This window comes from Myotis brandtii, unplaced genomic scaffold (genome assembly GCF_000412655.1).
Source record: "Myotis brandtii unplaced genomic scaffold, ASM41265v1 scaffold134, whole genome shotgun sequence".
NCBI lineage: Eukaryota > Metazoa > Chordata > Mammalia > Chiroptera > Vespertilionidae > Myotis > Myotis brandtii.
This window is the reverse complement of record NW_005354756.1, coordinates 538851-554661: the sequence shown is the minus strand read 5'-3', so window position 1 is coordinate 554661 and position 15811 is coordinate 538851. Positions and strand designations below refer to the sequence as shown.

The window sequence follows — 15811 nt, the reverse complement described above, 5'->3', positions numbered from 1 at the left end:
CTCTGCTCCTGCTGTCTGGGCCACCGCAGCGGGGCCACCTCTTCCGGACGCTGCTCGCGCTGCCCCGGCAACTGTCGCCAGGGAAACCGAGCTACAACGCCCCGTCACGTCACCACGTGGCCCAGAGGGCGCCGGAAGTTCGGAAAGTGACAGCGGCCTGGGGGGCCCCGGGTGCGGCGGTGGGGTAGGTACGGAAGGAGGCCCGGGGAGCTGGGGGCGGGTGTCGTGTGCCGGAGACTTGAAAGCGGCGGTCCGCTTCTGGGCCACGTGTTCTGAAAGTTTTGTGGACCAGACGTTCTGCGCAGGGTGCACATTCCGCAGTCCTGCGGGGGAGTTGAAAGGGGGACGGCCCCACCTTGAATGTCTTAGAAAAATGTAAAAAAAAAGTGTGGGGGAAAGGTCATGTTGTGACGGTGAGTGAAGAAAGTGGACGATCCCACCTTGAATGTCTTTGAAAAATGTTTTTAAAATGTGGGGGAAAGGTCATGTTGTGACGGTGAGTGAAGAAAGTGGCCGACCCCACCTTGAATGTCTTTGAAAAATGTGAAAAAATGTGGGGGAAAGGTCATGTTGTGACGGTGAGTGAAGCAAGTGGCCGACCCCACCTTGACTGTCTTTGAAAAGTGTGGGGGAAAGGTCATGCCCTGATGGTGAGCTATTGCTCAGGTTGTGTTTTTTAAAATGGGCCCAGAAGCAGGACCGGGAGGGGCGCATAGAAATAGTGAGAAAGAGTTATTTCATCTTGGTGTTGGAACTGCAGTGCTGTGTTCATGTTTGCACTTCAGAGGAGTTTAAATATAACGAACGTGGTTTATTTTCATAGTAAAAAAACTCTTGTGGTTTTTTTTTTTTAAGGCACTTCCCAATTTAAGTCACTACTATATTCAAGGCCATCTGAGGGTGGGAGACAAATTTCTAGGAGAGAAGATCCGAGGAAGCTTTCTGAATATATACCCAGGCCTTTATAATGTGAAAATCTTCAACTATCTCATTTTTTCCCTTCTTTTCCACCTCATAGACATGCACAAAGATGCAGCGCCAGACCACTCGAGCACAGTATCACAACCAGAATGCTGACATTGACACAATGCACCTGTCTTACTCAGATTTCCCCGTCTGGGTATTTACGTGTGTGCATATTTAGTTCCATACAGTTTTATCACACATGTCAGTTTGATCACCAAAGTGAAGAGAAGGCACTGAACACGTAAATCACAAGGATCCCCCCTGTTGGGCTTTTAAAGCCACACCCACTTCCCTCCCCTCCCCACCTCCTTCACCAAGTCCCTAACCCCTGGTGATTGCTAATCTGTTCTCAGTTTCTAAAATTTTGTCATTTCAAAATGTTTTGTGAGTGGAATAATATAGCGTGTAACTTTTTGGGATTGACTCCCCCCCCCCCCTCAGGATAATTCTCTGGAGGTTTATTCAAGTTGTTGTATCAATAATTTGTTTCTTTTTATTGCTGAGCAGTTTTCCATAGTATGGATGTGCCCAGGTTTGTCTAACCTTTCACCCATAGAAGTACTTCTGGGCTGTTTCCAGTTGAGGGCTATTACAAATAAAGCTGATATGAACATTCATATACAGGTTTCTGTGTGAACCTACGTTTTCATTTTTCTGGGATGCCCAGGAGTACAGTTGTATGGTAATCACATGTTTAGTTTTACAAAAAAAGCAAAAACAAAACAGCCAACCTGGTCTGTAAGAGTGGCTGTACCATTTTACATTCCCACCAGCAATGTATGAGCGTTCGTTTCTCCGCATCTTTGCAGTGTTTTTTATTTTAGCCATTCTAATACCTGTGTGGTGACATCTCATTGTGGTCTGACATTCATGATGGATAATGATACTGAACAGTTTTCTCATTGTGCTTACCTGCTATCTGTATATCCTCTTGGGTGAAATGTCTGTTCATGTCTTTTCACCCAATTTCTAATTGTTGAGTTTTGAGAATTCTTTATGTATTCTACATACTAGTCTTTTGTTGGGTATGTGGCTTGCAAATTTCTTCCCAGTCTGTAGCTTGTCTTTTAATTCTCTTTGCATGGACTTCACGGAACAACTTTTTACATTTTTATTAGGTCCAATTGATCAGTTTCTTCCTTTTTTGGTGTCAAGTGTAAAAACTCCTTGCCTAGCCTTGGATCCCAAAGACTTCCCTGTAATTTTCTAAAAGTGCCAGCGTTTTATGTTCATGATTTATTTTGATGTGACTTTTGCAGAAGGTGTGAGATTTGAGTCAAGTTTTTGTTTTGTTTTGTTGTCTATGGATGCCCAGCACCATCTCTTGAAAGATATCCTTCTTCCATTGGATTGCTTTTGAACCTTTGTCAAAAATCAGTTGAGCAGCCCGGCTGGTGTGGCTCAGTGGTTGAGCTCCGACCAGGGGCGTGCAGGAGGTCACAGTTCTATTCTCCGTCAGAGCACATCCCAGGTTGCAGGCTCAACCCCCAGTAGGGGGTGTGCAGGAGGCAGCCAATCAATGATTCTCTCTCACCATTGATGTTTCTATCTTCTCTCCCTCTCCCTTCCTCTCTGAAATCAATAAAATACATATTTTTAAAAAATCAGTTGAGCAAACTCAACAACAGCAATAAAAAAACAATTGGAACCGGGCAAAGGACTTGAATAAACATTTCTCCAGTGAAGATACACAAATGGCCAATAAGCGCATGAAAAGATGCTCAACATCACTAGCCATTAAGGAAATGCAAATCAAACCCACAATGAGCCAGGCCGGTGTGGCTCAGTGGTTGAGGGTTGACCTATGAACCAGGAGGTAACAGTTCGATTCCTGGTCAGGGCACTTGCCCAGTTGCAGCTTGATCCCTAGTGGGGGGCATGCAGGAGGCAGCCAATCGATGATTCTCTCATCATTTCTGTCTCTCTCTACCTTTCCCTTCCTCTCTGAAATCAATAAAAATATATTTAAAAGCCCTAGCCGGTTTGGCTCAGTGGATAGAGCATTGGCCTGTGGACCAAAGGGTCCCAGGTTCGTTTCTGGGCAAGGGCACATACCTCGTTACAGGCTCCTCCCAGGCCCAGGCCCTAGTAGGGGTGGTGCAGGAGGCAACCAATCCATGTGTTTCTCTCACATGGATATTTCTCTCTGTCTTTCCCTCTTCCACTCTGTCTATGAATCAATGGAAAAATACCCTCAGGTGAGGAGTAAAAATAAAATAACATAAAAACCACAAACTCACAATGAAATACCACTCCATATTTAGCTGTTTTGTCTCAAAAAGGAAGTAAGCTTTGCTGCAGTCTAAAGCTAGGCTCCATAATCGGATTTGGTCCTTGTACCAGGAGTTGTCTCTTGAGGCTAGACCCACGCCAGTCATGGTATCACCCAGAACACTAAGCCACCAGTTTACTTTAGGGGACGATGACCCTTATCCAGAGCCCCTCCCTTCCGGGAATCAGACACGCAAGAAGCCAAGAGTTACCAGAAGGATATTGTGGGTACGGATTCAGAGCAAACAGAGGCAAACTCCCTTGAGATATTTTAAGTCTTATTAAATATGCCTCTTCTTAGCCGGGGGCTCTCACAGAGATAAAAATTGTTCCCCATTTCCAGGTTCAAGTTCCCGTGGGCTGGAAGGTGCTGGATACACACTGTCAGTTCTGCCTCTTCAACTCACCAAGGATTGGGGCTTTTGTTGGCCATCAGCGTCTCACTTCATACCACTTCAAGTCTTATTTTACCCATGGAGCTATTTTGTCTAAGATGTGTTTGTATATAGTGTATGGTGATCTCATTCATCATATGTTGATTTTGTTAGGAAACTAAATGTTCTGCCAGGACTCATTAGTCTTTATTTAGTTCCAAGAGATCTTTCCGATGGATGAGACCTACCCTGGCTCTGCTTCCAGCTCTCAGCACAATGCACTGGTAATATCATTTATATCTGCCCCAAACTTTCTCAATTTCACTCTTGGTTCAGATCACTCTTGGTCTTTCAAAACACACGGATGGAAATCAGCTGGTCTCAGTGATCATCCGTTTCCCCCTATTGATTAGGTCCCCAGTGCCTTGTGTACTTCCTAGTTTTTCGTTCACCTCCTCCAGTCAAGGCCATTTGTATATGGGAATCTCACCTTCCTTCTTATAAAGGCCAAAACAAATATTGGCAGAGGATTTTCATTTATGAAAAAGAAAAAATCTGAGGATAGCTCTGGCTGGTGTGGCTTGGTTGGGCATCATCTCATACACCTAAGGATTGCTGGGTTTGATTACCAGTCAGGGGACAGGCTCCATCCCCGGTAGGGGGCATGCAGGAGGCAGCCGATTGATGTTCTGCTTTCACATCTATTTCCTCTCTTCCTCTCTCCTCCCTTCCTCTCTCTAAAAATCAATTTTTAAAATCTTAACAACAAAAAGACCGAGTTTAAAAAAATTTTGTATATGGGAATTATATATGGGAATCTCACCTTCGGGCAGTGCTGGGCACAGGGCTCTGGCATCAGCGGCACCGCTGTAGGAAGGTGGCAGAACAGAGGTGAAGGACCTAGGTTTACAGTGTTGGCAACAGGGAGAGGAAAAGGACAAATCTGAATGTTGAGAGACTTTGCTTAGGAAAAACTGGCAGGCCCTGGTGACTGGTTTCATAGTGATAAATGGCAGGAGGAAGGAAAGATGCTTGAGTTTGAGCCCAGAGTGTGACCATGGGAGCCAGAGGGCATCACTGACACATGGGTGAGCTAGGAAGGAGCACCAGTGGGGAGGACCCTGAGTGTGGCTGTAGACAAGCTGAGTGTAGGTCAAAGGGCTCGAGCCGGAAGGTGTAAGAAGCTCAAAATATTCAAAAGGACCTATTCCTGCATTCCTCTGAGAGGGGCACATGGACGCTGGCCTCCACTATAGACCCATTTATTGCTACTGAATGTAGGAGAAAGCTGCACAACTTTTGTCCTGCTAGAAACAAATTCTTTGGCCTCATTTCAGTGACTAAGACTACAGCTAGGATGCCTGGGCCGTGCTGGTTCTTTCGTGAACTTGTCCCAGGTAAGTCATTCACTGAGAAAGTGGCAACCCCATCAAGGCTGGTGCATGTTCCGTTTCTCAAATTTCTCCCTTCTATTTGGAGAACTTTCAAACAGGATCAAGTATATAAATAACTGGCAGTCCCAGTACTTGACACGTGAGAACTTTAAATACCATGTGTGCATTTGGCTTTGTTCTGGCCTAGTAAGTATGTTGCCACAGGCTGTATAGATTTAGAAGAGCATTGATCCTAAATTTCAAGTTCCTGTAACTCTCTGAGTAGCATTCCCTCAGGCATGGCCTACTTGTCCAATCCTCTACTCCAAAATTCTGATACAGAAGGGAAGGTCCTTTGAGGGTTTATATAAGTATGGAGTCAAATTCTGATTCGCATCACCAGATGTTACTGTTGCTTGCTAACTAGACATAGGTAACTGCTTTGGGGACAGCAGGATCCTGAATGTGAAAAAAACAAAAACCTATTTATTCTAATTAATTCAACAAAGACTTGTTGAACACCTATATGAGCCAGGCGCCAGCCAGGTGCTTTGGATGAAAAAAAATTACAGACTAGTGGAGGAGAGGCACGGAACAACCCCACACCAATGCTTCAGTAACACACAACAGGAAGCTGAGGACTCCAACTCTCGGTGACAGATCAGCAGACCGTCGCCTAAGGCAGGACATCGTTTCCTCAGGGATACCGTCTGCCTCCAACCCTGGATTAGGCCCCCCAGCCCAAAGTCCCTGCTGCATCCTATACCCAATACCCACCATGCTTTTGGTCACCACTTATTTAATGCCACCCTCCCTACTAGACTGTGAGTTTTAAGGGCAGGGCCCACGTAGCTCCTGTGCTGTTGCATCCCCGAGCTTCACAAGGGTAACAGCACCAATTCACTGTGACTGATGCATCAGCTGCTATGCTCAGCCCTTTATACCCACCATTGCACTTAATCTTCCCAGCAACCTCTGTCATTTGTCCAGATCGTTTTCTTTCAAATTAGTATTTCTTTTCACAAAATCAATAATATCTTCATCTATTAAAATGACAAATTTCTGAAACTTGTTCCCAATTTTTTTCTTCTACAGAAACAACTGTTAAGACTGCCTATAAGCATCTCCTATAACGTCTATTTGAAGCTGATTAAAATTCCTAATAGCTTATATTTTATATCACTTTCTCACAGACCCATAAATGATCTAAATAGGACCATAAAAAATTACCTAGACCAGCCGTGGGCAAACTATGGCCCGCGGGCCGGATCCGGCAGCTTATATTTTATATCACTTTCTCACAGACCCATAAATGATCTAAATAGGACCATAGAAATTACCTAGACCAATCTCTCACCTCACAGCTAGGAAAAGATTGAGAAAACCGACTTGGTCCAAGTTATACAGTCAGTGGTGAGCTAAGACCATGCCATAACCTCGTTTAATTTTATTTATAACAAATAAAATTAATGCTGCCACTCCAGCATTAATTTCACAAAGGCCAACATTTCAAGTCTCTAAAACCGGTTGGCATCTACCACTTGACTATACAGGTTCCAGTCCCAAACCTACATCCTTCTCTAGCTATGCGACATTGGTTCGTTACTTAAACTATTCATGCCAAAGTCCTCTATGAAATGAGGATGATAGCTCCTAACGCTTAGGGTTGTTAGGAAACTTAAATGACATTATACTTAAAAGGTGCTTACAGCAGTGTGTAGCACACAATAAATGCTCAATAAATGTTAGCCATTTTTCCTGTTTGGTAAATATTCTTTAACCATGGTTCTTACCAAAGGTACAAAATGCTACCCCTCATTTCTGGAAATTTTTAAATACATTTTTTAGGGTTGATAGTATTACAGATATCTCCCACTTCCCCCATCCTCCCAGCCCCTACCCACTCCCCACCCACCCCCCAGGTCTTCACTACCCTATTGCCCATGTCCATGGGATATGCATATAAGTATGTTAAGTTCTTTGGTTTATCTCTTTGGAAACTTAATTTTTATGCTACTTTGAGGAATGATTTATTTTTCCAAATTGAAATAAATACAAGACATTTGACGTGTTCACTTACTTTAATAACAATACATTTACCATGTTATCACCATGGAATGTAATTCAGGTTAGAATTTCACAAGTGCAATAAAGCCTTCTGTAGTACATCAAAGTTTCTGTATAATGTCTTTCCAGAGCTTGCTCTTGAATCAGTCATCATTTCCATTATAGGTATTTGTTTAGTTTAACATTTATGATTCTTACAGAGAAAATAAACATACAGCAAATATTTAAAACTGTCTTTCATTACCTTTGTGTTGGCAATTAAAATACATATATCTATTTCAAGGTGACATTTAAAAATTATTCTAATATAACAGCAGCAAAAATATAATTCTGCAATTAGAAAAGAGCTAAACTGGGGTCCATAATTATTTTACATTTACAAGTGTGACTCTAAAATAAATACTACCTTCTAGCAGCTGTTATCAGCATGTTAGGTTTGTTTTAAACACACACATGTTCAGTTGTGGGGAGGTTTGTAACATTATATGCCATGCACTGTTCTGAAAGGGTTCTTTAAGAGCCAATCAACCCTAAAAACTGAACTCCTCATTCAGTCCACAAGGCAGGCAGAATAAAGTCAAAGTAACTGGGGCAAATAGGATTCCTACATAACATCAAAAGCATGTGAGATTCTGCAGCAACTGGGAGTTGCTGGATTGGCATGTAGTTCTTGCTTAGAACTAATTTCACCAGAAGAGTTTAACAAGGTGGACATTTCACCACATCGAGTGCATTTAAAATGACGTGTTTCTTATGTGCTAACCTGACTCCCCTGAATGACCTAGCCAGTGAACTAGTCACTAGTAATTTAGTCACCTGGGAAATCAAGCCTGCAAAAAAGGAAGCCAATATTCAAATTAATGTGTTATTGTCTGACCCTCTCAAATGATTATTTTCAACATAAACATATAACCTCAATATGAGATGTCTAACTATAGCAAACACCACCAAGACCAAGACAGCATCTCTTCTTCTATGGTTTAGGTTTTGCCCAGAATTCCTTATACATGGAATAGCCCATACCTTAAAAAAAAAAAAAAGGGGAAAAAGAATGCTGGTTAAGCATTTAAAGATATTTTTTTCAATATTAAGAAAATTAAAAATGGCTCATAAAATAGCTAAAAGTAGCACCTTTGCTAGCATGCAATCTTTATAAAGGGAACAAGACCCCCGGTTGCTTACCTTCTTGCCTTCTTAAACAGTTTAAATTTCTAAAATTCTTTTTACTTTCCCAAGTAGCTTGAAGCTAGTATGGACTAGCTCAGACTGTTTAATATTTATCTGGCAAGTTTAAAAGGCAATGCTCTTGCTACATAATACCAGATAAAGTCAATGAATCATAGAGCCAATAAAAGCATTTAATACCTACATTTAAAAAATCTCTTTTATCTTCAACTCAATAAAACAGCAGTCATAGGTCTCTTCCAGAAAATGGATCTTACTTCCAACCCTATGCATATCTAGGCTCTTCAGTGAAATTATAAACTCAGTGATGGACAGGACTGTCTTTCTTCCTTTATTTTATAACCTGAGTAAGTGGGTTTACAGTTGTGAATACATTCTTGTATTATTATTTATTAATGATTGTATTATTTTCCATATGAACAACTATAAACCTACTTTTGCCCCACCCTGTATCATACACAGTAAATTTATGTCACTATTGAATTGAACTATTTTTAATCACTTTTCTAGGAAAATAAATATAAGTGATATCTGAAAAGTGCTTCAAAGTTAGCTAAAAGTATGTACCTTGTTTTATTAACAAAGAAATTCATTAATGGGAAACCACAAATTTGAAATTTCCTGTAGGTACCTACCAAGAGTCATTGCTCCCACAACAAAACCTTGGGCTGCCACACGCATGTGGATCAGGTGAACGGACATTTTAGTATTTCCCCTGTTCTTCAATTTATATAATCCATATGCAACGATGGCTGCAAAACCCGCCATTCCTGAGAAACAAATAGTCACAATTATGTCAGATACACGGGGACGGAACCAAGATGATTTCACCACCAATCAATGTACTTTCTACTATTTTATATAAAAACTAGTGGCCCAGTGCACATGCACATTAAAAGGGAATTATTTAGAGGAAATATTTTAATATTGCTATTTGCCCTTTCTCTATAATAGAAGTGTCAGAGATGAAAGAAAATTAGTAAAATGTATGTGAAAATCTCCCTCCTGTCAGAGTCTGGAGCATACCACAGGACCCAGAGTCAAGTCCCTACCCACCCACATGTGCCTTGAAATTGAGCAAGACCCAGACCCGTCCGGCCCCACTCCATCCCCCCCCCCCCCCCCCCGTCAAGCCCCGCTGGGGTGGGGGTGGGGGGGCGCGGCCTCTGATCCCCTGGCCTGGTCTCAGGTCCCCCGACCCCAGCACGAGGGTGCGATGACCATTTGCATATTAGCTCTTTTTTATATAGGATGCTTATGAGATCATTAATTAGTTAACATACATGTTGTATTTTTAATTCCTCTACTCAGAACCAAAAATCCTGAGATGGTAGCAAAAAGTAGCAGACTCATAAAGTTAAGATCTTCAAAATGTGGGCTTGTGAAGCCAGTAGATAAATTCCTTTAAGAGAACCAGGGGAACTCTTCCTTTCTGTCCTACTTCCCTCTCTAAAGGGAATCAATTAATATAACAGAGACTGTAATAAACCGTAACTGTGAGTAGAACAGCTTTTTTAAAAAAGCCTCATGAGAGGGGAAAAGGAGACATAAGTAATACTTTCAACAATAAAGAATGAAAAAACAAAAGATAAGCCCTAACCGGTTTGGCTCAGTGGATAGAGTGTCGGCCTGCGGACTGAAGGGTCCCAGGTTCGATTCCAGTCAAGGGCATGTACCTTGGTTGCGGGCATATCCCCAGTAGGGGGTGTGCAGGAGGCAGCTGATTGATGTTTCTCTCTCATCGATGTTTCTAACTCTCTATCCCTCTCCCCTCCTCTCTGTAAAAATCAATAAAATATATTAAAGACAAAACAAAACAAAAAACCAAAACCAAAAGATAAGCTTCTTGAGTCCTTCTAGCAAACCACAGAGACTAAGGGGATCCAGGCCCCAACACATTCACTGAAAGAAGAGTCAATAAAGCAAGAAGTCTAAATACACACAGAAGCATTGCTATAATGACAGTTATATCATGCCAATCTCAGCATATTTCAACCACACCTGAAAAAACATTTGAAAATAATGCTTATGGATGTATTTGACGAATCGATCACACTTCGGTTGTGTTACAGCATACAATGGACTGATTATCAGAACGTCAAAGCCAAACTTACCAATAGGGACAAATGGTGCCTCTTTAGCTTTTCGGATAAATTTAGATCCCTGACCTTCATCATAGGAAGAAAGAGAAACATCTGTGTTGGATGACATACTGATTGAAGAATCTTCCTGAAAGAGAATTTCCATGAGGTTCTGCAATTAAAAGCAACTAGAACATTAAGTGACTGTACTTAACTAGGATGTAATTAAAATAATCCTCGTTTCCATAAAAATCTGGTATATCCATGAACTCTAAAAAACATTTTTTGAAGTTTCTCCATACACCAGTTCCTTTTTAGCACGTCACTGTTCATAACAGTGCATTTTTAAGTAAGTTTTGTCAATTAAAATAGTAGCTATTAATTTTCTGACTATCTTCATCCTTTTTAAAAAAATTTTATTTTCTTCATCCTTAATCAATTCAACTTGACAACTTTAAATTATTCAAACCAAACTGATACTCCTATTGCCTCTTCAATATCATGGTGAAAATACTACTAAGCACTTTTAAGTGTAGTTGAGTGTAGTCTTTATTGCTTTCAATCACAACTGGCTGACTTATTCCAACATGCTACCCGGCTTCAATTCTCGCCTCTGAATAGTTTCCAACCGATGACACTAATCTTTATTATTGACGGTGGCTGTCTGTGGGGAAGATTACAGTTATTCTGATTAGCCAAAATTTCTAGACTCATTGTTTACATCTTTTAAGGACAAAGCTTTTATTTTAATATTATTGCTAGAAATGTCTCCTTTTAAACATAACTATGTTCAATTGAACTAATATAGATTTTTATAACTTAGGGTTATAATTTTTTTAACAATACTGCAGCATAAAATCAAACTATACTCTTTTATAATAAAAGAATATCTCTCAAGCTTTAGCTGTCTTTCCTACATACCTTATATTCCCTGGGCTTCTTAAAATTCTCTTTCTTTTATATTATTATTCTTTTAAATAATATCAAAAAAGGCAAGATATTGGCCTGACCATTATATGAATAAGGGGGCAGGAAAAAAAAGATTATTTTCAATTATCACAGGGACTAAAGGCTCCATTCTCCCATTTCAATCATCTTCCTTTACATAGAAGTTAGCAGGCATTTCATCACAATGAGGTAATAAATTCAGTTTCACCTTAGTCACAGTAACTATACACACTTCCTTCTTCACCAATCTGATTTGAACTGCCTATAAACTTTACCCATAGATAAAATAAGGGAGTCAAACATAGTATATATGTGCACAAGTCTCTGATTGGTGTCAATTACAATAAAGTCAAAAGTCAACTACCCATGTGAAATCTTACCTTCACTTCTGGGCGTTTCCTGTGCATTATACTCCCTTCCATAACAATAGCCCTCATTCAACACTTTGCTCTTCAAGGGTTGTTAGAGTGGCTAAGGCCCTCAAAGAAAACCCAACTTTACTACTTAGTTTGAAAAGTCACATCATCCCTCCAAGCCCATCTCCACTGGGAAGAGCTGATTCTGTCATCTGACAGAAAAGACAACCTTAATCCAGAGGAGTTACGCAATATCAGAGTGAGATGAAAGAAAACTCAGATTGCAACTAGACTTTCTTTTGTATTCCGTTACCTGCTAATTGACTAAACCCCTGCTTACTGAGCTTTTTATTACTATATACAAGGTTCAACAAGCTCAAGGTTCAGGACGCTCACTATATTATCTGAAGAGATAACATAAACACAGAAATGATTAGGGATTCAAAAATTAGATTTTAAAAAAAGGACATGACAATGTGATTACTTGTCAATAGCATAACAGAGACAACGAGAACTGAATTTACAGTGTGATGTCTTTTAGCTAAAGTAGGTTTGGGAAGTTTCACAGAGAAATATTTGAGGATGGCCTTCAAGAACCTACATAAATGGACTAGATAAAAATTAAACACTGTATTTATTTTAGGCTACTATGTCTATTAGTTGCCTTCATAACTAATCATGAACTTCTCAAATGCATAACTATTAAACATCTTATAGATGATCTCTACACCTCCAGCCTTTCAGAAGCTGACTCCTCTAACACTTTTCCCTTTTCATCTCCTTCATAGCGGACTCCTCCCATTTTCCAGCTTCTTACCTTAACTGACTTCTAGAAAGTCTTCTAAAGGTGTTTTGGTTATGCAGTCTCATCGAATGCTATGTTTTCTCTATCATAACTCTTTCTTATAAATGCCTATTTAACTGCTTCTTTTGCTAGAATCCTTGAAGTCAGGAGGCCACACCTGTCCTGCTTGTATCTATTTCCATTGCCTGGCACAATGCTTTGCATGTAGGAAGTACACCACAAAATGTTGAATACATTTAAAGGTAATATATTTCAACAATTAAAATTATTCTCAGGTTTAATCAGTTGGTAAGAAGAATGCTGAACCATATATACCTTGTGTTTATATGTATTTTAATTCTTATATTTTATCTATGAAAGGAAAAAAATGGTTAACCTCAGTAGGTCTTGGCTTCTTGCAATCACAAGAGACAAAACTATTATATACCACAATCTACTTTTAAAATCTAGCACCTTCTTTTGCAGCTATAAAAGCATGTTTTCTTCCTTTGCCTTAATTATTCCTAAACTAAGAAGTCATTCGGGAATTGTCTTTAAAAGCAAGAAAGTAGGCCCGGAAGGAAAAAAATGGTTAACCTCAGTAGGTCTTGGCTTCTTGCAATCACAAGAGACAAAACTATTATATACCACAATCTACTTTTAAAATCTAGCACCTTCTTTTGCAGCTATAAAAGCATGTTTTCTTCCTTTGCCTTAATTATTCCTAAACTAAGAAGTCATTCGGGAATTGTCTTTAAAAGCAAGAAAGTAGGCCGGGCTGGCATGGCTCAGTGGTTGAACGTGGACCTATGAACCAGGAAGTCATGGTTTGAGTCCCTGTCAGGGCACATGTTGGGGTTTGGGGTTTGATCCCCAGTGTGGGACATGCAGGAGGCAGCCAATCAATGATACCCTCTCATCATTGATGTTTCTATCCCCCCCTCTCCCTTCTCTAAAATCAATAAAAATATATATTTTTTAAAGAGCAAGAAAGTAGGTAGTTTTTGCTCTACATTCTCACATCTGGATCACTAATTGTCCACGGGCAATGGAGCAAAAGCCTCCCTCCTCACTCTCCCCCTCCCCCTAACCCCCATACTTTCAGGAGGGAGAGGGCTGAGGGCTGGCTGTCTCCCTCCTGCATATATAACAGAACAGAAGAAAATCCACTGACTTCCATTCCTCACCTATGATACAGACTCTGAAGTTTGTGTGGGAAGGATATTTCACCTGGCTTTCAGAAAGTAGTCCCTGGGTAAGAATCATATGGTCATTATTTGCTTTAAGTGACTAGATAATCTGTCTGATCCAGGATACTTTGTGTGAACATTTCAGGATAATATTAACAGAAACATTAAAAATCCAACACTTAAATTATATTTTATACTGTCTTATAAATTCTGTGTTATATTTATAACACTCTGAATATAAGATTTTTATAATTCTTTCTAATTACCACCTAGAAGTTTCCCAAGTATTCATGATTTACAGCCACCTAAACTGAACATGGTTAACATTTAAAGTACCAGGGTCAGTAACTATAAATCATATAATTTGAAAATAACAACTCATGATGAATGCAAACAGCCTTATTTTCCAGATGGAAAAAGGGTTAGGAAGGCTTATAGGAACTGCTCAACAACAGGCATACATTTCTGGCAGGGTGGGACTAGAACCAAGCTCTCCTGACAGAGTCCAGGGTTCCTGTGATTGACAATATATTGCCAAACCACCCATCTTTTGATGCTGGTATATTTTAATCTGGAAAAATACTGAAATCCATTCCATAACAGAAGTCTGCATCTCTTTCCTTGAATTGTAAAAAAGTATGTGTGTGTATATTGTGTGTGTGTTTTTTTTCATGCCTAACATTAAATGGAACCTTCTTCCCCAGCTTCTTATCTGACAATTTCACAATTGTGATTTGAAAAGATGTACTTTCCACTAGCACGCCTAGATTCCCCTCATCATTTCCTCATCCACACACCGCAACTGACACCGATTGCCCACAGAAAGTCGAACAGGTGTGAAAAAGAGGCACTAGCAACCAGATACTCAAAGCCCGTCTAACAAACACGAAGCACTGTCGGCTGAGCAAGACACCACTCCCCCTGAAGACCTTTGCAAATGCACAGGAACCTGGGAGAGTCTGGCGCAAGGGGAGAGGAGCTGCCCAGCCTCCGGTGACGCAACAGGCTGGGCTGCCGGACCTCCACAGCTGCCACTCGGGCCTCAAGAACGGCATCTAACAACAATCACCTCCGTTTCTGATTTTGCATCGGTCACCTGCCAGCTTGTCGAAAAATGGCTGCCAGGGCCCCACCCTGAGGACTCTGACTCCAGGGGGTGAGGACCCAGGAGAGTGCATTTGCAGAAGCTCCCACCCCCTCCAGTGACTGGTGCACGGGGTTAGGAGCAGCCCTGGTACACGGGACTCAAACAGGTTCGTCACGCCGGGCCCGGTACTCCGATCCCTCACTCACAGCTTTTCATTCAAACCGGTCCCGCTCCCAAGAGCCTTTGGCAGGATTAGTCCGGGGAGGGGGGGGGGAGCTGCTCCCCACACCGGCAATGAAGAGAGAAGGGCGAGCAGCACTGCCGAATCATCTCGGCTGCTCCCTTCCAAACGCAGGCTGTGTTTTGTAATCTCTAACCGGAAGAGGTGCCAATTCCGTCCCAGATGCTTTAAACCCGGTCTGAGGCCTCGTCCCCTCCCGAGGGCCGGCGAGGGTCGCGGAGGGCGGGAGGGCACACAGGGTCCGGGAGAGGAGGAGGCGCGGACCGGAAGGTCGTGGGCTTTTACGCCCTCCTCTCCACCTTCTCACCTTCCTCGCCCTCGTTCTCCCCGTGACCTTGTCAGGACTCCATGGCCCGAGCGCTCGGCTTCCCGATCAGTCCTCACCCGCCGCTCGGCCCCGCTCCGGCCCCAGCCCCTCCGCGAGTCACTCCTGACGGTCCCATCCGAGAGTCCTCCCTCCCGGCCACCATGCACTGCACAAACGTCTGCCTCACCTCCGCGCTGGCTCCGTCTCTCCTCACCCGACAGGGCGTCAGGCCTTGTGTTTGGACCCCACCCACCCCCAAACTCCCTGAACCACGCGGTCCAGCCTGAGCCCCCAACTATACCTCGCCCCCATTACCCCAGGCCTCGCCCCACTCCCAGCCTCGTGGCCCCCAACCCCCTCAAGGTGCTCTCGGCACAGCCAAGCGTGACCCCACCGCCTCCCGCTCCAAATCGGGCGTCCCCGCTCCCAGGACCCCTCCACACTTCACTCACCAAACGCAACGGGACCGCTCACACTCTCGCCGGCTTCCTCTGCTTTGTTTTTTGGTGTGGGTTTTTTTGGTGTTGTTTGTTTGTTTTTGAGAGAGAGAGAGAGAGAGAGAGAGAGAGAGAGAGAGAGTG

General features: G+C 42.1%; 1 protein-coding gene and 2 long non-coding RNA genes across 8 annotated transcripts in view; 2 read left to right on the top strand and 1 right to left on the bottom strand.

Annotated features, from left to right (window-relative positions):
• Positions 1–6: 6 nt before the first annotated feature.
• Positions 7–15811, top strand: part of LOC102247500 — a 27637-nt gene continuing 11832 nt past the window's right edge. For 2 of the 4 annotated variants that reach the window (XR_313251.2, XR_001360944.1), the window contains exon 1: positions 13598–14848. This is a non-coding gene — a long non-coding RNA (uncharacterized LOC102247500). Of the gene's footprint in view, positions 189–13597; positions 14849–15811 lie in introns of those variants that run through there. The other 2 variants (XR_001360947.1, XR_001360948.1) reach the window with 2 other exon arrangements.
• On the top strand, positions 195–1585 carry LOC106725073. Its single transcript, XR_001360949.1, has 2 exons — positions 195–578; positions 1019–1585. It is a non-coding gene; the product is annotated as an uncharacterized LOC106725073 (long non-coding RNA).
• HIGD1A (HIG1 hypoxia inducible domain family, member 1A) lies at positions 7047–15757 on the bottom strand. 3 transcript variants are annotated; one of them, XM_005860377.2, is made up of 4 exons: positions 15683–15757; positions 10351–10465; positions 8872–9006; positions 7047–8074 (listed from the first exon to the last, which is right to left on the bottom strand). In XM_005860377.2, the coding sequence occupies exons 2-4, from the start codon at positions 10445–10447 to the stop codon at positions 8025–8027; spliced, it is 282 nt and encodes a 93-aa protein (XP_005860439.1). In that variant the 5' UTR covers positions 10448–10465; positions 15683–15757; the 3' UTR covers positions 7047–8024. The 3 variants fall into 3 exon arrangements, with proteins under 3 accessions (XP_005860439.1, XP_014390367.1, XP_005860440.1); XM_014534881.1 differs by having other exon boundaries at positions 10351–10461; positions 15683–15713; XM_005860378.2 differs by lacking the exon at positions 15683–15757 and adding an exon at positions 15418–15437.

What these genes read in the sequence shown, in the direction of transcription:
- HIGD1A (XM_005860377.2), bottom strand. Translation starts at nt 10,447, where the DNA reads ATGTCATCCAACACAGATGTTTCTCTTTCTTCCTATGATGAAGGTCAG. An exon ending in GGCACCATTTGTCCCTATTG is followed by an intron (nt 9,007 to 10,350) that starts GTAAGTTTGGCT and finishes TTTGTTTCTCAG; the next exon opens with GAATGGCGGGTTTTGCAGCC. An exon ending in TGTGGGAGCAATGACTCTTG is followed by an intron (nt 8,075 to 8,871) that starts GTAGGTACCTAC and finishes TTTTTTTTTAAG; the next exon opens with GTATGGGCTATTCCATGTAT.